The following is a 25,442-nucleotide window of genomic DNA, read 5'->3' on the forward strand; positions in this document are numbered from 1 at the left end:
CATCTTCCTACTTAATGATCTATTATGTGCCCTAGTTCCTTCCAAATTCAATAAAACCAAAAATGCCCTCTTTTAGACTTTAAAATTAAAAAAATAACTACAGAGGCCTAATAACAAGAACTTGAGGAAGCAAAAATTAAAATGTATCCAACAAAAACCAATTTAATATATGAAGGTATTGTATTGGAGTTATTTACACACAATTTAATACACTTTTGCTATGTCTTTGAGAACCACAGATAGCTTACCTCAACTCTGATGGGACAAAGAGTGATACACCAAAACAGAGACTAAAGTATCACAAGCATGGATGCACCAATCTGACCATTGAATTCTAGAACACAAAATATGGTTGAAACTTTATTTTTGTTGCTCATTGGGAAGACGAAATAAACCTTGGCACACGTAATGCAACGATTCTATCAACCCAGCTTTTTGTCTGACCCTCGAGGAATCCCTTTTCCATAAAATTTTACGTTGCTCCAACAAAAATTTCACCCACAAACATCTCCTAAACACATTCCAAAATCCCATTCTCATATAAGTCAAGAAATTCCAAAAGGTACTCGTAATGGTTACCTTTTTAGTTAGTATATTGAACAAGAAAGCAAAGACTGACTAAAGCTTTTACCTTTTAAACCTGTAAAGACTAACTAAGAAGCGTTAGAGTGAGTTTCTAGTCTTTGTTTGAATAAAAGGAAATTGGTTAGAAGCTATCCTTTCTTCTCTGCATCATTAATTAACTCGCATATGAAATAATACTTGCTATGCTTTCTTTACAGTCTTTGTAAAGTAGACTAAGAATGAAAGAGATTGAACTCTTTCGTCTGGACTCTCCACTCTCCTTTCATTTAGTCTTGAACTGTAAACTAAGACTCAACCTTTAATTCTCATGAACCTCGTAAACTATCAGCTTCTCTCTCAATTGTCCCTATTCCTCTCTTGCTTGTAAACTCCCGAACCTTCTTGCTTTCTCTTTCATCGTCCCAAACATGGCAATATTAGCACTGATGGTACGTAAATGTAACTCGTTGTTCAAACAACTATTCAGAGTTCCTAGAGCTCCTTGTAAGGCTTGTTGGAAAACCTGTTGTCGTACTTGATTAATCGCTTTTTGTTGTTCAAAACGAATAGTTTCATTTTTATAATTTTCTAATTGCTCCTACCCCTATGGATTCTTTCTCCTTATTCCTAGTTATTCTTTCATAAGGTAAAGCATATTCATTTAGTATCTCTTTTCTTTTACTGGGTAAAGCAGCTTCTCTCCTTCTGGAACTGTAACCTCCCCTCCTTTTCTTTTCCTATTTCTTCTTTGCCTGGGTAAATGGGTGAATTCAGTCCTGTTCCATCAGGGTTTCAGGAGTTACTCCTGACAAATCCATCTGGATTCCAGACAGCACATTTACAACAGACCAAGTCACAGCCTTGTGCCCTTCTTGTTTTCTACCTCATATGGCATTTTAGGCCATTCGGTTCAGTGGTCCACAATAGATAAGAGGACTTACCGAACCGAAATAAATCCTTCTCCAGTAACAAAAGAAAGCCCTCAATAACTGAATTTGTATGACTTACCGATTGGTTCATGGGCAATTTTATGAGGAGAAACTTGCAACACCTGCCCACTTTCAAGATTTAACATGAAGAAATTAGAAGTTTAAAGTTGAAATGGACTTGTTGAGTTAGGAATAGGGTGATCTATTCCCTTGTTTTGTGTTTTTTTTTTAAACAAGAAACAACTTCTAATTGATACAATGAACGAAGAACAAATGTTCAAGGGATATGAACTCCCATAGGGAGTGAAAAAGAAAAAAAAATAAAAAAAAAAAGAGATTAGTCATGAAAATAAATAAACATTTAAAGAACCAAGAACTTTTCCAAGAACTTCGTCTGAAAGATTTAGAGAGCTTGCAAATGAACCATTAAACTATGAATAAGGCTTCAACCAAACAATTTAAACCGGTAGCTATTTCAAATCTTCCAAAAACCAAGAATCGGCCACCAACCAACAAAAAAAAAAAATTTAACCCATCATAAAGCAACCTTGAAAACTATTCAGCTTTGGAAGAATTATGAACCCACTGAAAGAAGCTTCGAAGAACCATCACTAGCAAAGATATAAAAAAATCTCTTCATGCAAGTCAATCCATATATCTCAAAGAAGCCAAAACAAAAATTAAATATCTCAAAGAAGCCAAGACAAAACTTTGTAAAGCTAAACCATAATGTGGCTCCCTTCTTGAGCCAAAGGAGGAAATTCATGTAACTCAAGATCAAAATCTTCTATCAATGTAAGAAATTTAGCCAGCATAGATGAAGGAAAAAGAGGAGTCTTCTTGTCACAATCCTCAAAATCAACCTTAGAGACCTCCCCACGAGGTGGAGGGTCCTTTGCCAAGTGAATAACTCCTCTTGTTAAACCTAGAAAAAGGGTTAAAAACAAAATGGTTGTTGAGAGGTAAGATGTGAAGGGGAGAATGGTAAGGTGACATTTTGATTGGAGGGTGCTAAAAGCCCAAAGAATTTTCCTCAAAGCATGGATGGACTGAAAAAACTGTCCCTTTTCTACCCTTCCCCTTTCTTTTAATACAAGAAACCAATGTTGATATTTAAGTACAAAGGCATCCCTGGAATTAAAAAACACATTCCAATGGAAGATTAAAGAAGAGGAGTACTCTACAAAGGGGAATACTAGTAATAATTAGAGTTAGTTATGGTACCTGGTCATAAATAGGGGAAGTGGGAAAGGGAGGGGGAGAACATTGATTCAGTGAGTTTGGCTAGGGCTTGAGTGAGAGAGCTCGAGAAAGGGAGGTTCCAAGTACCTCTAATACTTAGATATCTTGTAGTTCTGTTATACATTTAAATGCATTTGGTTCTATCAAAATTACTTAGTATGTGTTCCTTTTGGCGATCCCACAAAAAAATGAGACCACCAAAATCCAAAGGAAGATCAATATTTAACAAGGGTAGATGCTCTCCTGAAAATAATCATAGAAAATTTGCAAACGTCTGTGGCTATCTTTGACAAAACATTGAATACCAAATAAGAAATAGGCGGGAAAGATATCTGAAACTACTGAGACAACATTAGTGTGCCGCTCTAGAAGATTGCAAGATCACCATCTATACTTTTTTCTATCGGGAAGGTAATGCTCCCTGGATTCCCACCTAAAGAAAGACCAAAATATTTAATGGGAAAGCCACTACAGGAGCATAAAAAAAATGACACCCACACGTAAGGAGCTAAAACTATAAAAAGAGGCTCCATTCAAACAAACTAAGGCATACAGGATAATTAAAAAAAAGTCAACCACTGAAGCACATAAAGAAACATGGAACTGTACAGAGAACCAAATATCAATCGAAGTCCTCACAAAATCTCTGAAGATTCTATTGTTCATCTAACTCTAAAGGCCCCACAAAATTGCACAATACCTGAATCATCACAAAAAACACCATTCTCCCAGAAGGGAAAATCAAGGAGGAGCTCCTCAATCATAGATCTACAACCCCTAGGTTGGGCTGAGCGAAAACCAAACGTCTAAAAACACCCCAAACCAAACAAGCGAAACCACAAATCTAGATCCTCTGCCACACTCCTATAGAGGATACAACAGTACAGCCCGATCAGCAGGGTAGCTTCCTCAAAACCGATCTAAGGTATTAACTCCTACATGGAGTACCTGCCCACACAAGAAGTTCAACCTCCTTGGGAATTTTTGCACTCCACAATAAGGTAAGATAGTACCACTAGAGGGAGAGGGATTCACCAGACACCAATAGAAAGAAATGCACAAAAAAACCTTTTGAAGGACTACGACCTCAAAGATGTAAATCCCATCTCTCTGGACAAATACAAAACTCCCCACTCAAGGATAAGACAGTCACAATCTCCGTTATCTCCCTATCGAACAAATAACATTCAAACCCAAGAGAGAGAGAGAAGATGTGCTACCAGAATTAAAAAGAACAGTCGTCACCAAATCATTTCTCATAATGGAAGTACGGTATAAATGAGGAAACGTAGAGCATATGGGTCTATCCCCTAAACAATTGTCCTCCCAAAAGTAGGTATCCATCCCATTAGCAGGTGAGATGATAAAAAATTCAAACCAAGAATGTATCTAAAAAAGTAACAAAAAAACATCAGCTAGGATTCAGTAGAGGTTTTGCAAAAGCAGCTCTAACTTTGCATAATGTGCTGTTCTCATTAATAAGGTAAGACGATACTTTTCAACATACCTCCTCTTATATCCCAACTATGAAAAAGAGACACATATCACACATTCTAACACTTAATTGGTCATGTGTCAAACATGTGTTGAGCATAAAAAAACACACCAAGCATTAGTTGAACAAATTGATTATAGTACCAACACTAGTTAAAGACATGTCTAACTCTTACAAAGAAAATCTGTTGGACACTAATGAATATATGTCAAAAAATCCTCATCAAGAGTGGACCTCATGGAAGCCACCATTTGTATTGAGAAAAACACACGGGGTTTCATACCAGCAGAAATCTCAATACCATCATCATCCAAGATTCCCCTTATGGTCAATATAGACCCTTGCTTTTAATGGAGAATTGTTTGTTGACGTTATGACTGGCTACCAGCGCACTGAACAAGCACAGAAAAGATTTTGTACCCCAGAGGATACCGAGTTTATTACAGATACTTCATGTGGCATTCTTGGACCACATCGTTGGTCAAACCACCGAGAAACAACAACTAAAGAGGCCTCTCAAGCACAACAAGACTCAACACCAAATTTACACATAACAGAGTCTATAGTCATACCACAAAGCCCCAAAAAGGTAACAACCATACCCACCCGCCATGGACAGCCCCCTATCCTCCAAGCCAACTCCTCAAAAAAAAGACCAACCCCCCAACCGAACCTTACTCCTCCACCCTCCCCACCTTCCATGCCCCGTAAACCCATAGCATCCCCACATAAACCATTGGCCACCAACCCCTCACCCTACTTTACACCAATCTCCAAAACCCCATCTACTGTACCACTTCTTATCCCCGACCCTCAAGTTGTGACAATATCACCCGAAAAACATGCCATCACCATAAATGACCAAAAAACCTTCCTTGTCCCAGGAACAAAATTCTCCACTGTTGGCATCGACCAAGAATCAGATGATGAATATGCATCTAGCCCCTTACCCCTCTCCACCGCCCCACCATCCCCCACCACGGAAAAAGCCAACGTTTCTCACCCGTTGTTAGAGATCAACCTTGTGGATACAGAGCTTGGCACTCTTTTTTCAAGGAAAGCAAGATGAAACAAAGGCAGAAGAAGTCCCCCCGAAATCAGCAACACTCACACCAACAAGAGCCATCCAAATCTTGGCACCATGGCTAAAAGAGCACCACATGTGCACCATGGCTATTCCATCCGGGAAAAAGAAGCCCACTACGGCCAAGAAATCGAGTAAACTGACTAGGGAGATTGCTGGCCTCCTTTCAAACATCAATTATGAGAAATCGAGCAAGTCACAATTGGGAGGTCAATACCTCTTATGATTATTATCTCTTGGAATGTTAAGGGATTGGGAGATTGGCAAAAGAGAGCCTTAATCAAGTCCTTCCTCGTAAAATACAATCTCACTATGGTTATTCTTCCAAAAACAAAATTGAATTATGTCGATCGCTGGATAGAAAAATCCCTATGGAGTGCCAGACATATTGGTTGGTCAGCTTTGGATGCCTCAGGTTCATCAGGGGGATCTTAATCATGTGGAATGACCCAACTTTGACCATTTCAAAAGTCACCAAAGGCTTATACACCTTAACCACACATATTACACTCGCTGATAATTATAGTTTTTGGGTTACAGGAATCTATGGCCCCTGTAGATATCAAGAAAGACATGTTTTGGCCGGAATTACAGGACCTATCATGCTTATGTACAGAGAATAGGCTTTTGGCGGGCGATTTCAATACCTCTCGATGGGCACATGAAAAACCCAGTGGAAAAGCCACCAAAAGCATGAGACATTTCAACAATTTCATAAGAGAAGCCGAACTCATTGACCTTCCCCTCAGTAATGGACTCTATACATGGTCGAACAACAGATCTCCACCCACCTTGACACTCATCGATAGATTTCTTGCCACAGAAGGCCTCCTTGGAAAATTCAGTAACGCTGGGGTTCAAAGACTGAATAGACCTATATCTTATCATTATCCCATTCTATTTTCCATGGGTTGCTGTAAATGGGGCCCCTCACCCTTCAATTTTGAGAATATGTGGCTGAACCATTCTAAATTTTTGCCAATGGTAGAATACTGGTGGAAGAATACACCCCTCCGTGGATGGCCAGGGCACGGTTTCATCAACAAACTTAAAAGACTAAAAGAAGTCCTAAAGAAATGGAATAAGGAGGTTTTTTGTTGTATTTCGACAAAAAGGAACCAATTGCTAACCAAAATTGCCCTCCTTGATCAGATGGAGGAAACTGGCTCCATCACACTAGTTCAACACACACAGAAAAAGCTCATGAAAGCCGAACTTATTTCGTTGGCAGTAAATGAAGAGCAATCTTGGAGACAAAAATGCAAAAAACGATGGTTAGAGGAAGGTGACATAAACTCCAAATTTTTCCATCGTATCATGGCTACAAAGAAATGAAAGAGTACCATTATGGAAATTCTATCCACACAAGGCATAAGTTTCGTAAACGAAGATGAAATTGTATCAGAATTTGTGTCCTTTTACACGTCCTTATACACAAAGGACAATGCCCTCTGCGAATTTCCTCACGATCTTGACTGGAGTCCTATTGATCAACAGCAAGCTGTCTCCCTCGAGGTCGCTTTCACTAAAGAAGAGGTGGGGAAGGCGATTTAGAATTTGGGCTCTGACAAAACTCCAGGACCGGATGGTTTTACCTCAGAATTCTTTCAGAACTTTATGAGAGTTGATATCATGAGAGTATTCCATGATTTTTTTCGAAACGGAGTTATTAATGGCAACCTGAATGAAACATACATATGTTTGATCTCAAAGAAACTGGATGCTCGCACGGTTGCAGACTTTCGTCCCATAAGCCTCACGACCGGTCTATATAAAATCATAGCAAGGGTATTATCAGGACGCCTTAAAAAGGTTCTCCCCTTCACAATAACGGGGCAACAAACAGCTTTTGTTGAGGGGCGACAAATTCTTGATGCATCCCTCATGGCCAACGAACTCATTGATGAATGGGAAAGAAAGAAACGAAAAGGTGTAGTCATTAAACTTGACATGGAAAAGGCCTTCGACAAGGTTGATTGGACTTTCCTCGAAAACATTCTTGTGGCAAGAGGCTTTGGCCCAAAATGGCAAAGGTGGATTAAAGGATGCATCTCATCCACAAATTTCTCCATGATCATCAATGGAAGACCGAGAGGGAAAATTTATGCCACACGAGGCCTGAGACAAGGAGACCCACTATCCCCTTCTCTCTTCATCATGGTAATGGACTGTCTCAGTCGCCTACTGACAAAGGCAGAATACGAAGGGCAGATCAAAGGTTTTCAGATTGGTAATGAAGGGCTGAGCATAAACCACCTTCAGTTCGCAGATGACACAATCATCTTTTCTGATTTGGTGAATGCCTCTTCCATAAAAAACATGATTGAGACAGTAAAAACCTTCGAAGGATTCTCCGGACAAAATATCAATCTCCAAAAAACAAAGATCATAGGCATCAATATTAGCACAGAGATCATTGAAGAATTTGCTAGCATATATGGTTGTAAAAAGGGAGAATGGCCGAATATGTACCTAGGACTACCTCTAAAAGGAAATCACAAATTCTTTTCCGTATTATTGAGAAAATAGAAAAAAGGTTGTCAACATGGTCATCATGTTATACTTCAAAAGGCGGAAGACTTACCCTAATACAAGCCACATTATCCAACCTCCCTACCTACTATATGTCTCTATTTGAAATGCCACAAAAAGTAGCCGAGGATATAGAAAGACTTTAATTTCTGGAAAGATAGCGCACACCTTGTTCGTTAGAATATTATAAACCTCCCAACAGAAAAGGGAGTCTCGGTCTTCTCTCGATAAGGAAGAAGAACACACCTCTCCTGGCCAAATGGATATGGAGATATCATCATGAAGAAAAGGCCTTTTGGCGAAATCTTATAAAGACTAAATATACTCCTACATCAAACAAAGATCACCTCCCTCCATCTTCTACAAAAGGGCCTTGGAAGTACATAAAGAAACATCAAAATCTCATCACCCACCGAACTCGCCATAAGGTGAGGAATGGGAGAAGCACATCATTTTGGACCAACCCATGGATTGAAAACACCACGCTAGCTTTGAAGTATCCACTTTTGTACAGGCTTTCTCACAACAAAAAAGCCACGATTAAAGAAACGTGGAATGTTGTCAACAAATTTTGGGACTTGAAGCTTGGTAGGAATCTAAAGGATAATGAAGAAACGGAGTGGGCCGAATTAAGCCTTGACCTTGCCCCTATGGTTGTCAAACAAAGAAGACTCACTAACTTGGCTCCCCAACGCAGACGGGGTCTTTTCTACGAAATCCTTGATGATGGACATGGGGAAAAAGTAGAAGCAATAAATCTCACGCTAGCAACGACAATATGAAAGGACATCAACCTAAAAAGGTGATGTTCTTCCTTTGGGAAATAGCGCATAAAGCCATCAGCACAAGTGAAAATCTTCAAAAAAAGAATGTCTTACATCACTCTCTCTCCAAATTGGTGTCCACTATGCAAGAAAGCAAACGAATCACAAAGTCACTTGTTTATGCAATGCACATACACTCAAAATTTCTGGACAACGATTCTTAATATATTCGGATGGTATCTCACATTTCCTAGGGAGGTAAAGGATTTTTTGAATATGGCCTTAACGTACCACCATTTCAAGAACGCAAAAGTCCTATTATGGAAAAACTTCATCATAGCTTTCTTTTGGAATCTGTGGAAAGAAAGAAATCAGAGAATATTTGCAGAAACGACACAGACCTACACAAAACTTTTCGACAATGTTGTTGACCAAGCTATATCTTGGTGTAAACTGTCTAATATTTTTACTTCCTATAGTTATACCTCCCTCCTTGCAAATTGGGAAGGTCTTTTGTAAACATCATGGATTATACATCCCTCTTGTAAATTTCACTCATCAATGAAATTGCCTCTCATCAAAAAAAAAAAAAAAAATTATTGAACAGTAACAAAAGTATTAAAACTTTTATAAATTTACAGGATAGAAGACAACAGAAACATCCTCAATCCCTCTTTCTCAATCTTTTCTGCCAATCTTTTTTATTTTCTTCAAGATCCAAAATGGATTGTGTATTCAAAGAAAATAATTGAAACAATGTGTATTCAAAGAAAATAATTGAAACAATGCCTTCAACATAACAACGATGAGATCAACTTACCCTCGAATCTTTTTAATAAAGTTATCTGCTTTCTTTCATCACCTCTTATACTCATCAAGTATTTCAGACTCATGGCATGTCTTAGAAGAAGCAAAAGATCTGTCAGTGGTGCAGCTACCAATTTAATAGGCAGAGAACCAGAACCCCCTAACAAGATTTCCAAAAAGCTTTGATTGGGAAAAATAAAATAGTATGTATGGGATGGATATATGTGTAAGCCACATAAGGCCTACAAAAGTATATAAATCTTGAATTTGAAAGTAATGAAGTATATCTTTAAATATTGTCCATATACACCAAGTACTACAACGCATCATACCAAGTTGATGGTGACAAGGAGAGAAGCACCTCAAAGCCAGCACTGTCATATTGCCTTCTCTTCTCTGGATCAGATAGGATGCTATAAGAATATGCGACCTCCTTAAAATGTTCGGAAGCTTCAGGGTGTTACTTCCATTCTTGTCTGGATGATATCTACCACATTTTTTGGGGTAAGAATCACTTTGAAGACGGATGGTTCAAGAGATGAAAACAAATTTATTTCTTTTTTATATAAAAATTTGAAAGTGGAAGGGAGGAAATTGAAATGCGTAACTTAATTTAATACACCAAGAGCCTAGCTGAAATCTTATTCTGTAACCACTCGCAGCAATTCGTAATTTAATGTTAATGCACCTAAAGCCTAGCTGAACTGTAACAGAGCTGAATATCAATCACCACTCGAGTTCCAAACATGCTGAAAAGATGAAGAAAAATAAAATTCCATCTTCCATCCATCTTTCAGATATTACCCTCAAACAAAATGTCTGACCAAATTAACCATAATAATCTTTATGTTCTTTAAAATTAGACCAACGCAGATTAATAATCTTCTTACGTCTCAACTTGGGCATTTGCATACAGCATCTTCCCATTCATTATTGAACGGAAGCAAGCGGTACGATAAAATATGAACTAAAGAAGATCAAATTCCAGTGATACGAAGTGTAGAGCAAGAGAATTACTTGAGAGCAAGCTTCCTATAAGCAGTCTTGATGTCCTAATCAGTCGAATCCATGGACACGCTTAAAACCTCATAGTGGTCCCGTTGAAGCGCTGGAGCGGAAGGTCCTTCTGACTCTGAACCCGTTCATCTCTCCTTTGGATGGGGGAAAAGTCAGTATCCTCTCAAATCGCTTCAAGAATTGGAAAATTGCCAAATTTCAAGAAGAGAATCTCAAAATTCAAGGAAGAACAAATTATGTGAAAACCATTAAAAAAAATGCATCAACATCAAAGCCTATTTCGGATTGAGCTCAATTTTCAGAAGATTAAAGGAAGCAAGTAATAATCCGTTGGTTAGGATCCAATCCACAAACAAGGGGCGTTGATACAAAATCATGGAAAACCAAATGAGACCCGGGGTTTCTGAAGATTTGCAGAGAATGTGGAGAAATTTTTGCAAGGAATTATTGTAGAAATGGTGTATTTCTAATTGCAAGAAATTATTGCCGAACCAAACCAAATCGTAAACACTCCTAATATTTGCTGAGTAAACAGGTAAGTATCGCATTCATTTTTAAATAATTTTAGTTTTGTACTTGATTACAAATATTCTTGTGGCAAGAGTTAAAAGGCACCGTCACTTTTGTTAGGATTGTTTATAAACTCCTTTTTAGTTTGTTAGGTGTATTTTCATTGAAGTATTTACATACATTATGATCCGTTGAGAAGCAGAGATAGTAATGCCTAATCAATAGCTTACCTCAACTTTGTTGAACCCCTGAAACTGAAAGCATACACCAAAACAGAGACTCAAGTATTATAAGCATGGATGCACCAATTTGACCATTGAATTCTAGAAGACAAAATATGGTTGAAAGTTTATTTTTGTTGCTGATTGGGAAAAGGAAATAAACCTTGGCGGAAGTAATGCAATGATTCTACCAACCGAGCTTTTTGACTGACCCTCGGGGAATATTGAACCATCTCTTTTTGAAAGATCTGAGGTCCCATCATCTCCTTCATTCTCAACCTTCAAATTGATGCCAGTAGATTTACCATTACTTCCAATACTCGTAGCACCAGCTCCGATATGATTTGATGCCTTTGTGATGGTGAAATGAAGAGTGTATGTCATTCCGTTGTTTGAGAAGCTCATTCACCTGAGTTTCAAAACCTTCAGAAATGCAGAGAGAAAGAACGGCATATCCATCCAGTAAACATAAATAACTTTGTTAAGTGATAAAAAGAAACTATACTAAGTGAAACAAAATTTTCCTTCCCACTCCAAAAGGTCAAAAGAAATAATATAAAATTATATTAAATCAAGAAATGAAACAAAACTTATCCGATCAAACTAATGTGGGAAAAAAAAATAAGTCTATTGAAAAAAAAAATCATTGATTGAGGAACATTTAGAATATCATTTGTTTGGAAAAATGATAATTACAAAGCATATATTGAGTAAGTAAAACTTTGGGACCGAAAATGACCTCTATAACACCTTTTTACTTTCTGTACTTGGAATCCAAATGCCTAATACACAATACAACTCACTTTCTTTAAGCTCAATGGCAGACTGACATTGAAGTTATAACAAACCTTTGATTTCAATCCCCATTTGTATTGCTTAATTAGTAAGAAATACTTGTTAGAGAAATCGTCTCAATTTTGAGATAACAACAACAATGCGGATTCTATTAGCCTTCCCAGCTTCTCTCTCAATCTGGAAATAGTGTTTCTCAAGACTTCAGGCACTAATTCCTCCATGTCACCAGATTCATCATTCTGCATAGCGTGGAGCTCCCTTTTCAAATATTTGAGAAGACTAGCCTCTGCCACGTTGACAAGACAGACTGCAGGGTTTGTGCACATAAATTTCGTCACCATGAAGGCAGCAAGAACAGGCTGATCAGCCTTTACAAGCTCTGATATGAAGATAGGGAAGGTAATCTTCCTAAAAAGAAGCAACCCTCTCCTACTATTAGTACTTACACTCCTCCCTTTCTGTTTGAGGCATGTTAATTGGTCGCTACCAAAAAAGTTTCCCACCAAATAACAGAGATAGGAGAGAGTGTTATCATAAGAAGCATTGATGACAATGGTTGACAAAATTCCTGAGGCTAATACAAGCAATAAAAAATCAAGGTCTCCGCCTAGTTCATCTGAGATTCCATCTCGTTTCAATTTGCTTTCAACTGCATTTAGACTCTGCAATCTTAATGCTTCATAAGGCAACAACATCGCCAACTTCAAATTCACAAAACAATCTTTATCGTCTAAAATGTCACACAGGGTTTTGGCATCGTCTTCATCAAGCAACATTCCACAAGATTTTGACAATGATTCATCAACCAATCTCATCACATCCTTAGACCGAGAAAGTGAAATGAGTTTTTTGAAAATTTCAGTCCAACAGACATGTAAAGGGTGAGGTGTAGGAGCCGGGACAGTCTCACTCTCTCTACTCTCTGTCGGTTCCACTTCCTGAAAGCTTTCCCACCCTTCATCCCAACCATCTATACTCCAATCATCTCCTCCACTGACTGCTACCGAGCCTTCAGCTTCATCTCTCTTGATCAGGAAAAGTCCATCCCATTCCGCCAAAATGGCCAGCAAACTATCTGCATGGACATTTGTAGTTGCAACAGCACAGAATTCCATAAAGCAAGAAACTGCAGTCTCGATGCAAGAAAGGTCATCGGACGTGACTTCTAAGCTAGATGAGATTGTCCCCGCAAGTTGAGTTGACTTTAGGGCAACTAAAGTACTTGTAAACCTGCTAGAAGTATCTTTATTATCGTCTAATATTGTTGGAATACTTGTTAGGTCACTTTTCTTGGTTGTATACTGGAACTGTTCCCAACCTTCCCAAGGTAAAACACTATACAGTATCTCAGACGAGAAACCTTTGATATTTCTACCTGTGATATACTGCATAAGCTCTAATACATAGACACGGACAGATCTTGGTAATTGCAGTTTAGCAGAGAACTCTGCCATTCTTTCCCAAACTTTACCTCTGGTACTTCTTAAATTCTCCAGATCACCTTCCAATCTACTAAGTGAAGATAATAGATGGCGCAGATTCTGGTGCTCATGGGAGTAATTGACCAGATCAAGTAGAACAGACTCCAATATTTGCAGGTATAGACGAGAAATATCTTGAATCTCAATCTCGATTCCAGAATTCAAAGCAATGGGATATAGTGACACCGACTCAGAAAATACCTGTTCTACAGCTCCAAAACCACAACGAGAGAAAATCATCGCTCTGCAGAAAACAAAAGCTTCAAAAGCAGAATCATCTAGTAAACCATAAGTTGCATAGCTTACAATGGCGTCCCAACTCTCACTTGGTGAGACACTATCCTCTATAACCAATCTAATAAGAACCTTTAGACAATTCTTTAAACACTCAGGATTCATCTTCAAACATTCACCTCTGGTGTCAGTTTTTCTCATTTCATTCAGCAATCTAATATAAAAATTCAAAAGGATGATAAGGCACTCCTGCCATGCCGAGTTGTCAGGTATATCTCCATAGTTATTATATAGGGGTATAAGTATAGTGAAATACTGTTTCATAGCATCCAAAGCATCTGAATGAGACAACAATCTAAGATACGTAGAGCTCAAGTCATAAATGTGGCCAAGTTGACTAATAAAAGCCTGAAAATTCTCCGGGCTTCCGTTCTTGAAGTCAATGCTTATTCTAGTTTCCAAAGTCGTTAACAGTTTCAGGATGTAGTGTTTATAAATGTCCTGGGAACATATGAGACCTTTCGGCACTGGATCAGAATATATACCAACAAGGGTCTCCACCATTTGTGCCAAAGCTTTTATATTACTTTCACGGCTGAAGTGTTCGAAATTCAGCCCACTTAATCCAGCAATATTTTTGAAATTGAGATCCTTTATGACGGCGACTCGTCTGCATTCTTGTTCAACAATTTCGTAGAAATGAGCCAAACCAAAACTGGAGTCATGTACTTCGTCGTGTTGTGTCTTTTGTGGTAACCATCCACCTTTTTCCAGCTTCAAGTAGCAGTCGGCGAGCAACCCATATATAAAGTGTAGCCGCAACTTATCAGTCCCATTAATAGATGGGTACACAACGGTGGAAATAGTTTCAATGGTTTCTGCAGCACAACCAATAATCTCCTCTCTGAATTCTGAGATTTCGACCATAATATCCTCATTGTTCCAAGCCTCTGAAACAAGGATAGAACTTAGATATTTCAATAGCACCTGCAGGAAAAAATTATTTTTCATGGTTAAGATAAGGCCATTGTCTTCTGTACTTGCACTTAAAGATATGAAAGCTAGCATACTTGCCTCAGTCCGATGCATGCCATAGGTATTAGCTAAATTAAGAATATCCTTCAAAATATGTTTCTTCTCCAAATTTACTGATTCAATTAAGGACAGAACAACTCTCTCAATGTAATAACGGTCTCCAGATAAAAAACGTGATGTTTCAACAGCAGGAATAATATTCTCCAACGTTCTAGAATGATCAGCTATACGTTTCTGTTCTTCTAGCTTAAGTTTCCACTCCCGCCAAAATGTTGATTCCACTTCATTACTTTTTCTACTTTGATCTGAGAACAAGAAAAACATGAAAGAAGTTTTCATCACATTTCAAAGTAACAAAAGGAAGCATTGTAAAAAATAATAATAATAAACCATCAAAGTAATACAAAAAGCAAAGCTAATCACCAGAGCTAAAAGTGTTCTTTTCTTTAAATTTTTCAAGAAGCAGCTGCCTCCTTTGAGTTGGACCGTCGCACACAACTCGAGACTCGTGCAACAAACAATATGTCATCCCCACAATCATTATGCTACCAGCTTCTTGGTAGTCTTCCCTTGTCCGTAATTGCTCTTCAAAAACTTCAACCCCATTGAAGGCATCCACCAGATTCAACAACAGCAAACAGCCAGTCAAGTCTGCCACCTTGGTAGGAGATTCAATAACTGATTTCGCAAGAGAGGTGATCAAGCTGTCTTTAGGAACAAACCCATTCCTAGCACGCCATGACAATAGAGTAGCAATAGCTTGCGTTTTCAAACTTGAGTATTCTGTTCCAGGATCCAGTTTCTTAATTTCTGCATTCTTACTCAGTTCAAGCAACCAAGGGAGTTGCAAATAAGCAAATGACAAAATTTTTCCATTCTCTCTCAGAAAGGTAGCCAATTTAGTCCTATTTTCAACAGGTAGGTCTTTTGCAACAAGAAGTAACCTATTCACAGTACTTTCTAGAAAAGACTCTTGATCGTTCCTGCCAACACCACCAACTAATTCAAAACAATCTTTGAATTCACCAATATTTTGAATTTTGTTTCCTTGAAGTGAGGAAAGCAAAGTACTTTGTACTGGAAGGTTTGAACAATATGTCCCAGCCATCACCATTAATTTTGCGCACTGCTCTTGCATATCAAGTTCTTCCCATGCATGGAGGAGTTCAGAAATTGATTCCTCATCGCAGTGGCTCAAAGAGAAACCTAGTAGGTGCTTTCGAGAATTAATATCCATATTCTCAAGGGAAGGACCCCTTGCTATTGCAGCACACAAATCCCAAACGGAACCATGCCCTTTCTTTGTTAAACCAAGGCAGAGATCAAATGCCAATTGCAGATCACCAGCAACTGCAGCTTCTCTAGCTATAGCTTCTTCAACTGCTGATATCTCGGTTGGAGAGCTCAATCCAAGAAGCTTGCCAACCTGAATGAGTTCTTCAACATGTATATAAGCTCCAGGATGACTTGAAATTGCCATTTTTATTATCTCCATTGGATCTTTTATTTGTCTGAATTGCACGGACAGAAGAGTAACTCCAAGGCTTGGTAGTAATTCTGTGAGAGCATCAATAATATCAACCTCCGCTTTGACATATCTACTGCTCGGAAATATGTTGAGACACTCCTTTGCCTTCCAGACCTGTAAAAAGATTTACCATGGCTATCATTCAACTAGTATGCACTACTTGGTAGGGGGGAATCCACAACAAACTACATCCTAGTTTAGGGTAGAATTTAAGTCAACTACATTTAGTGCACAAAGTTTGTTATGTATAGGTCATTGCATTATTATCCTCGACTTTATAAGAGACAATTTCATTGATGAGTGAAATTTACAAGAGGGATGTATAATCCATGATGTTTACAAAAGACCTTCCCAATTTGCAATGAGGGAGGTATAACTATAGGACGTAAAAATATTAGACAGTTTACACCAAGATATAGCTTGGTAAACAACATTGTCGAAAAGTTTTGTGTAGGTCTGTGTTGTTTCTGCAAATATTCTCTGATTCTTTCTTTCCACAGATTCCAAAAGAAAGCCATGATGAGGTTTTTCCATAATAGGTCTTTTGTGTTCTTGAAAGGGTGGTACGTTAAGGCCATGTCCAAAAAATCCTTTACCTCCCTAGGAAATGTGAGATGTCATCCGAATATATTAAGAATCGTTGTCCAGAAATTTTGAGTGTATGTGCATTCCATAAACAAGTGACTTTGTGATTCGTTTGCTTTCTTGCATAGTGGACACCAATTTGGAGAGAGAGTGATGTAAGGCATTCTTTTTTGAAGATTTTCACTTGTGCTGATGGCTTTATGCGCTATTTTCCAAAGGAAGAATTTCACCTTTTTGGGTTGATGTCCTTTCCATATTGTCTTTTTGGGTTGATGTCCTTTCCATATTGTCTTTTTGGGTTGATGTCCTTTCCATATTGTCTTTGCTAGCGTGGGATTTATTGCTTCTACTTTTTCCCCCATGTCCATCTTCAAGGATTTTGTAGAAAAGACCCCGTCTGCGCTGGGGAGCCAAGTTAGTGAGTCTTCTTTGTTTGACAATACCACAGGGGCAAGGTCAAGGCTTAATTCGGCCCACTCTGTTGCTTCATTATCCTTTAGATTCCTACCAAGCTTCAAGTCCCAAAATTTGTTGACAACATTCCACATTTCTTTAATCGTGGCTTTTTTGTTGTGAGAAAGCCTGTACAAAAGTGGGTACTTCAAAGCTAGCGTGGTGTTTTCAATCCATGGGTTGGTCCAAAATGATATGCTTCCCCCATTGCCCACCTTATGGCGAGTTAGGTGGGTGATGAGATTTTGATGTTTCTTTATGTACTTCCAAGGCCCTTTTGTAGAAGATGGAGGGAGGTGATCTTTGTTTGATGTAGGAGTATATTTAGCCTTTATAAGATTTCACCATAAGGCCTTTTCTTCGTGATGATATCTCCATATCCATTTGGCGAGGAGAGCTGTGTTCTTCTTCCTTATCGAAAGAAGACCGAGACCTCTCTTTTCTGTTAGGAGGTTTATAATATTCCAACGAACAAGGTGTGCACTATCTTTCCACAAGTAATTTCTGAAAAGTCTTTCTACATCTGCGGCCACTTTTTGTGGCATTTCAAATAGAGACATATAGTAGGTAGGGAGGTTGGATAATGTGGCTTGTATTAGGGTAAGTCTTCCGCCTTTTGAAGTATAACGTGATGACCATGTTGACAACCTTTTTTCTATTTTCTCAATAATAACCTTCCAGAAGGAAAAGGATTTGTGATTTCCTTTTAGAGGGAGTCCTAGGTACATATTCGGCCATTCTCCCTTTTTACAACCATATCTGCTAGCAAATTTTTCAATGATCTCTGTGCTAATATTGATGCCCATGATCTTTGTTTTTTGGAGATTGATATTTTGTCCAGAGAATCCTTCGAAGGTTTTTACCGTCTCAATCATGTTTTTTATGGAAGAGGCATTCACCAAATCAGAAAAGAGGATTGTGTCATCTGTGAACTGAAGGTGGTTTATGCTCAGGCCTTCATTACCAATCTGAAAACCTTTGATCTGCCCTTCGTATTCTGCCTTTGTCGGTAGGCGACTGAAACAGTCCATTACCATGATGAAGAGAAAAGGGGATAGTGGGTCTCCTTGTCTCAAGCCCCGTGTGGCATAAATTTTCCTTCTCAGTCTTCCATTGATGATGATGGAGAAATTTGTGGATGAGATGCATCCTTTAATCCAACCTTCGCCATTTTGGGCCAAAGCCTTTTGCCACAAGAATGTTTTCGAGGAAAGTCCAATCAACCTTGTCGAAGGCCTTTTCCATGTCAAGTTTAATGACTACACCTTTTTGTTTCTTTCTTTCCCATTCATCAATGAGTTCGTTGGCCATGAGGGATGCATCAAGAATTTGCCGCCCCTCAACAAAAGCTATTTGTTGTCCAGTTATTGTGAAGGGGAGAACCTTTTTAAGGCGTTCTGTTAATACCCTTGCTATGATTTTATATAGACCGGTCGTGAGGCTTATGGGACAATGCGAGCATCTAGTTTCTTTGAGATCAAACATATGTATGTTTCATTCAGGTTGCCATTAATAACTCCGTTTCGAAAAAAATCATGGAATACTCTCATGATATCAACTCTCATGAAGTTCCAACATTTCTGAAAGAATTCTGAGGTAAAACCATCCGGTCCTGGAGTTTTGTCAGAGCCCAGATTCGGAATCGCCTTCCCCACCTCTTCTTCAGTGAAAGCGACCTCGAGGGAGGCAGCTTGCTGCTGATCAATAGGACTCCAGTCAAGATCGTGAGGAAATTCACTGAGGGCATTGTCCTTTGTGTATAAGGACGTGTAAAAGGACACAAATTCTTATACAATTTCGTCTTCATTTACTAAACTTATGCCTTGTGTGGATAGAATTTTCATGATGGTACTCTTTCGTTTCTTTGTAGCCATGATATGATGGAAAAATTTGGAGTTTATGTCACCTTCCTCTAACCATCATTTTTTGCATTTTTATCTCCAAGATTGCTCTTCATTTACTGCCAACGAAATAAGTTCTGCTTTCATGGAGTTTATCCTCGACTTTTTTCAAGAGTATGAGATACAAACAATCTCCACAAAATAAGATATGAGATAAAAAAAATGCAGTTAGTTAACATTAATCACTCAGTTCTCTTTAAAGTAGAGTGGTTGCTATAACTATTGTAGTTCATCCAACCAGATCAAATCATATATACTAAAATGTTCACAAGAGAAATACTATAAATAAATGAAAATAATATTATATTCAACCATGTTTATGGTGTTAACATAGTGTAGTTAAATTCATATTTGGGCTTCCAGTTACTCATCGAGTAAGATGTCATTTACTCATCTTAAGGATGAGACATAATTGTTGTTCAGTGTCGATTAAGTTTAAGATTCACATAATTATCTAGGTATCCACAAAACAAGGGGTAAGAGCTCATTTCAAGTATTTAGAAAAATTAGACACAAATTGAAGTTCTGAAAAAGACAATTAAAAAATCTCGGCTGTACGTAATAACTGATTAATTAAAATTATGAAAACTTACTTCTGGACCGTTAAGACTTGAAGCAGAGAAAAAGTACTCTCTAGCAGCTTGAATGACAAGGTTTTCAGCCTTCTCTGCTGACAAAGAGACCGAACTTGTACCCTTCAAGTAGTTTCTTGCAAGCGAAAATTTCCCAGCTTTTAACAGTCCACGACAAAATTCTACTAGCATATACTCCAGGTCCAGAAAAGGGAATGCCTTCTCCTTCAGACACAGCATGTCATGCCACATATTTGTCCAATCATTGTCCGATCGACTGGACTGTCGACGAATAAACTTTGAGAGTATGAGGCGCATAATTTGTTTTACACCTTTACCATCACCCTGACCTTCTAAGAAAAATTGCATTGGCTTCGGCACCTGGAACGTTAGAAAGCAAATTGGGTATTGTTGAATTTGACATTAAGAGGGAAGAAAACAAACAGTAAAGAGTTTCAGTTTTATAATACTAATCTCAACTGGTTATGAGAAGTCTACCAACCTGGTAATAGGACAAAAGCCTTTGTGCTTCAACGTGGCCTTCTGCCAGCTTGAGCCTTCGTTTCAGGTCATCAGAGGATTTGGTGTCTGAAGTGTTTTTGAACATAAACCAATTGCGATTTAGAGATTATCAATGACTGAGCTGTAAATACAGCAGGCGGCAGAGCAAACAATTATGTAGCATTAATGTGCAGATAAGATAGCCTTACAATATAGAAGCATCAACGTTACGAAACAATTGTGGAAAGTAGACCTCACTACTACTAGGGAGGCATCATTTCGGAATCAGCAATTGAGGAATTGGAACCCCTAGCTAAAATGCTTTGGATGAATTAGTCAAAGCATTTGTATGGCCATAGAAAGAAACTTTTGGATATTTAAAGAAAAGGGGAAGGATTAGAGGGAAGTTTATTGCATAGCTAAAAACCATTGGTGATCTCTAACATTATTTTTTTGTTATTACACACCCTCTTTTGACTCTGGTTGAGTTGCTTTTTTAGTTAACCCCTTTGTGTGAGATCTAGAGTTTTAAGATCAAATTCTTATCAGAATAGAGTTCAAAAAAGACTAGTTTAAAACTTGCATAACTGAAAAGAATACGTCACCAATAAAGTTAAAATTACCTTGTATTGGAAGTAGTTTTGTCAAAATGCCTGCCATGGTACTCCATCTGTCAGTTACGGTAGATAAATATATGCACTGTAACGCACAGTCAACAGCTTCAACGTCACTCCTAAAAAACTCATTAGTTTTGAAGTCTCTGCACCCTCCTTCAATGACCAATAAGCATATCTCCAACTTATTCTCTGAAGCTAGTTCCTTCATCCATTTAACTAAAAATGATTCAGTCGTATCTTGATTTTCCAAAAGGTCAGATTCTTTTTTAGGAACTGAGGTCATATCAGTTGATCTTTTTCTCATGAATGGAACTGCTTTGTCAACTAATCTTCTGATTACACTTTCCTCATTTATACCCTTCAGCATCAATTTAAATTTCTCATATGAAGACAACTGTTCCCAAGAAACAAGATCAATGCAGATATTATCATCGCTTCCTTCAGAATAAATTAGCTGATGCAAGTAACTGACATCCTCACAAAATTCTTGTAATTCATGAATACCTTTTCGGTTAGCACAATCAAGCAAGCAGAGACAGTTGTCGAGCTGTCCACTCAAAGTATCAATGTCTCTAGCTCTTTTCATGTACCACGTTGCAAGTTCACTAATTGAAGGCCAGATAAATCCAAAATATTTCTTGACAATAGGTTCAGTTCTAATCTGTGAACTCAGCTCATGATTTTCAGGTAATTTCATTATAAAGTTTAACATCTTCTGACATTCAACCCAGTCCTCTGCCCTCACTGCAATGCTAGTAGGAGGAGACCTTCCAGGGAGAAGCTGCAAATAAGTCCGCACAGGAACTGTTTCAGGAATAGCAGATAAAACTTCTAACAAGAAAGGACTCGTGGAATATGTGTGGCGCTTGAACAAGAGGTTTAAGGCTCCAATTTTTCCATTTTTTGCAAGATTAATAGCAGCTTCCTTGATAGGCTTCATGCGGAAGCTACCATATTCCTGCACAGAAAATCTGATGAAGTTGTGCTGTCAAATTGCTAGTCAAAATAAGTTACAAAAACAATGAAGCTTCGTGAAGAACCCAACACAGGTATGCAATAGAACTGAGTCAAAAAATCTTATAATGTTCAAAAGTACAATCCAGTTCAATCACTAATCATTCATTCTTTCTCACAATCACCATGAAGCATGCGATGGGGAACAACATTTCATATCCATAAATCTATTACAGACATGCTATATCTACAAATGCATAATTGGTCAGGGACACCCTTTCTCATAAAAAGCAACGAATAATAAGGCTTATTATCAATAGTCTATATAGAATAACATTAATATTCTCAAAGCATATACCTGCCCATATTTATGCCAAGATATGTTTCCAGTCTGTCCTTAAATTGCAGTAACCGGAGTCTAGCCAGGCGGAAACTCCATATTTCATCGCTTTCAAGATCTTCTACTTCAAGAAACTGGTAATGGTTGGTTAGTTTCAGCCCATAATCAAGCATTGCCTTTACAGCATATTCTGTTGGTCCAACCTTTTCAATACATTCAGAAAGGATGAAAACCTGATCCTTTATCTTTGACAGATATACATTCATATCATTAGTTCCTTGATCAGAATGCAGCCACTGTGACTTCAGAATTTCATCTTTATCCAAGCCATAACAATTAGCAAAGTCCAAGGCATCTTGATACTTCTGATTTCTAGTGAAGAGATTATACATTTCCAAAACAGATCTATGTGCGAGTGATAGCAAGCTCCACTCCAACCGAGAGATGACAAGATCATTAAGTAAGAGTGAAGATGAAAAGGAGAAGGCCCGAGAGAGAAGGCCGAAACTTCTTGTCGCCGGAAAAAACTCGCAAGTTCGATGTTGGAACCCGAATCACCGAGAAAGGGAGAACTCCGACGTTAAGTTTTGGGTTGTTGAGATTCCCCGTTGTTTCTTTCCAAAACCCTAATATATTCACGGACCTTCGCGTGGCTAGGTCGACATTGTGGGATCTTGACGGACTGAGCGGTAAGAGAAGACGCAGGGGAGAGAGGGAGAAACGGAAAGAGGAGGTTAAAGAAGATAGGCGACCCGCGGGGCACGAACTGACCCGATTTGGTGCGCGCGTGACCCGAACCGAGGCCTTTTTCCTTCCGACCAATTCTATCCCAATTTGGAAGAATGTCTCACCCATTTCCATGGTTACTCATTCTATAGGACATTTTAAGAAGCTTAATCAAGTTGGAGCATATCTTTGAAGACCCGAAATAAGCTCGGGAAGTCTACATCCATGTAAGTAGCCACATGGATTATTCAAGCAATATTCGTAAGGGTCGATTAGATACACTGTTCGAGTTAGTTGAGGGAAAAGATATAGTTGGCTCTTTACTGATCTCCATTTGCCAAATAGAACCATCTGATGCAACAATGATGAAGGTACACCTGAAATATAGAAGTTGAACAGATTACACGATTGATCAAAAAAACGTAACTAGAAATCCCAACTAAATACTACACAAACAAGAACTTATTTATAGCCAATCTTGATAATTGCTTACAAGTAAGATCATGCTCCCATAGTATTGGATAATTGATATCTCTTCACCGTTTGATTTGATAAAATATATTGTATTGGTATCATCAACGACTCCAAGAACATTGCAACTTTCAGACCATGCTCCCATAGTGAATGAAGCAACATTGGTGTCTAATGCATGGGAAGATGAAGATAAACTATTTTTATTTTTCTCTCCTTACTCAACTATCTGTGTCTGATAACATTGGTGTCTGATGCATGAGAAGATCGAAATTCATAAGAAAAACAATACCCAAAAAAATGCCAAATGAGTCCAAGTAGTCATCTTTCTTCCTCAATATCGTTATCTGATTTCCAGCAGCCACTGCCACACGTTCCCCGCTTGAAGAAATAAATAATGATACCGATCTTTCTATTCTCTGCGGTTGGTTATATCCAATCCATTTATTCCTGAGTCTACCTGCCATTGCACGTATCAGGAGAAAGGTAAGAATAAATTCATAGAATATCTCAAAAGAATGAACATTGTCAAGAAGCTCAGTCTTCACGAACAAATCAAGAATTGTTATCTTGCAACTAAGTGATTTTAAGAACACAGCCATTCACAAGATATACATTCTTCAATAACAACTTTCGACATTTCTTATTCATCTTAACTTGAATTGATCCCAATTACATCACAATTGAACAGTAAAAGCTTTCAAAAACGATTGATTTACACAAGCGTGACAATTCAATTGAGCAACAGGCCAATTTATGGAGAGAAAAACTTGTCTGAAAATTGAATCCGAAAGAAAATTGCACAGAAATGCAACATACCTCCAATGCGAAACAGAGAAAGGAAGCTCCATTTGGAACCCACGATCGCCTAAACGCAAACAGAGAAATCCACATATAATACAACAACAAGGAAATCGAGAAAAACAAATTGAACACTACAGAGTTGGGGTAATATAGTTCGAATCAGTGAGAGGTAAGAAGAAAGGAGTTGAGTAGGGACCTGGTGAGGAGGATAGTTGGGACGGAATGGTCTCGAGGCGTGGCGACGAGTTTCGTAAAGTACTTTCTGTTCGAGCTCCTCCATGGCCAGATTTGAGTTTTTGCACAAAAATCACGAACCAGAGGGAGAGAAAGGGGCCAGATTATGGGTTTACATTGAACCCCGAAAACCCGAACTGACGACCCAACCCGAATTATATCGGTTGGATTGACCCAAAACTGTGTGCGTTTTCGATTATATGTAGATTTTTTTTTTTTTATATTTCTTTTTATTATTTTGTTTAATTTCTATTATATTATTTTATTACTCCTTTCCCTCTTGGGCTCCAACTACATGACTATGAGCTAGTTGAAGGTTAGACCTAGGGATACATATACGAGCTCTCTAACGAGTCATGTGTAGAAAAGTACTATACATCCAACTTCACTCAAACGGAAGAGTAGAGTTCAAGGCTAGGATCTTTTTGTGAAAACATAAATCCCACCATAATTACATATGATTGTATTTTCTAACTCGGCTACTTACTAATTATTATTAAATACTCAAGTCACGTGTAGCGCTTAGGTTAGATCAGGCGTATGCATTTCTTTTTAATTGTTATTTGTATTTCACTATTTCATTGACATGTATAGAAGACATGGGGCACGCATCATCGTTATATTGCTATGCTATGTTTCACTATGTTATGTCATGTTATGCTAAGTTATGTGATGTATATGTTATATTGTGTTATCTCATGTTTATAAGTTATGCTATGGTGTGACAATGACATGATACAAAATTATGTTATGATGTTGGTAATCTATGATGCATAAATCTACATACACCACGCCATCTATGAGAAACCTTGGTCACAAGTTAGAGGCAAGGTTGAGTTAAATGACTTAGCCTAAGGTAGAGGAAAGTTGATTTGTGTTGCAGATGATTGAAGATGTATGTGCAAGCAGCGTGTGTAGGCGAACAAGCTTGGATTTCACACAAATTTTGTTTGATGAGTAAAGACAAATCTTGCCTAAGGTTTGACGAAGCCACAAAATCGGGCAAGTAAGGCACAAGCCTCAGACTTTGACTTTGAGCTTGACTC

At 38.2% G+C, this 25,442-nt stretch overlaps 3 protein-coding genes across 12 annotated transcripts in view; all 3 read right to left on the bottom strand.

Annotated features, from left to right (window-relative positions):
* Window positions 1–279: 279 nt before the first annotated feature.
* LOC111460282 (chaperone protein dnaJ 15-like) overlaps window positions 280–25,442 on the bottom strand; it is a 33,687-nt gene continuing 8,524 nt past the window's right edge. Inside the window, exon 13 of the mRNA XM_023103497.1 lies at window positions 280–445. Within this exon, the coding sequence (XP_022959265.1) occupies window positions 423–445 (23 nt within the window). The 3' untranslated portion in view covers window positions 280–422. The remainder of the gene's footprint in view (window positions 446–25,442) is intronic.
* Window positions 9,621–23,103, bottom strand: LOC111460253 (MAG2-interacting protein 2-like). Of its 10 annotated transcripts, none has more exons than XR_002713398.1 (11): window positions 22,180–23,103; window positions 20,874–21,838; window positions 20,252–20,337; window positions 19,771–20,130; window positions 15,134–16,352; window positions 14,750–15,015; window positions 12,014–14,662; window positions 11,175–11,572; window positions 10,435–10,568; window positions 10,026–10,166; window positions 9,621–9,904 (listed from the first exon to the last, which is right to left on the bottom strand). XR_002713398.1 is itself a non-coding variant. In XM_023103456.1 (7 exons), the coding sequence occupies exons 1-7, from the start codon at window positions 22,551–22,553 to the stop codon at window positions 12,077–12,079; spliced, it is 5,856 nt and encodes a 1,951-aa protein (XP_022959224.1). In that variant the 5' UTR covers window positions 22,554–23,103; the 3' UTR covers window positions 11,816–12,076. The 10 variants fall into 10 exon arrangements, 1 of the variants encoding a protein (XP_022959224.1); XR_002713403.1 differs by having other exon boundaries at window positions 9,622–9,904; window positions 10,106–10,166; XR_002713406.1 differs by lacking the exon at window positions 10,026–10,166 and having other exon boundaries at window positions 9,622–9,904; window positions 11,361–11,572.
* Window positions 23,130–24,454, bottom strand: LOC111460309 (MAG2-interacting protein 2-like). Its single transcript, XM_023103515.1, has 5 exons — window positions 24,359–24,454; window positions 24,178–24,226; window positions 23,651–23,818; window positions 23,381–23,529; window positions 23,130–23,264 (listed from the first exon to the last, which is right to left on the bottom strand). The coding sequence occupies exons 1-5, from the start codon at window positions 24,440–24,442 to the stop codon at window positions 23,208–23,210; spliced, it is 507 nt and encodes a 168-aa protein (XP_022959283.1). The 5' UTR covers window positions 24,443–24,454; the 3' UTR covers window positions 23,130–23,207.

Source organism: Cucurbita moschata, unplaced genomic scaffold, assembly GCF_002738365.1.
Source record: "Cucurbita moschata cultivar Rifu unplaced genomic scaffold, Cmos_1.0 Cmo_Scf00002, whole genome shotgun sequence".
Taxonomy (NCBI): domain Eukaryota; kingdom Viridiplantae; phylum Streptophyta; class Magnoliopsida; order Cucurbitales; family Cucurbitaceae; genus Cucurbita; species Cucurbita moschata.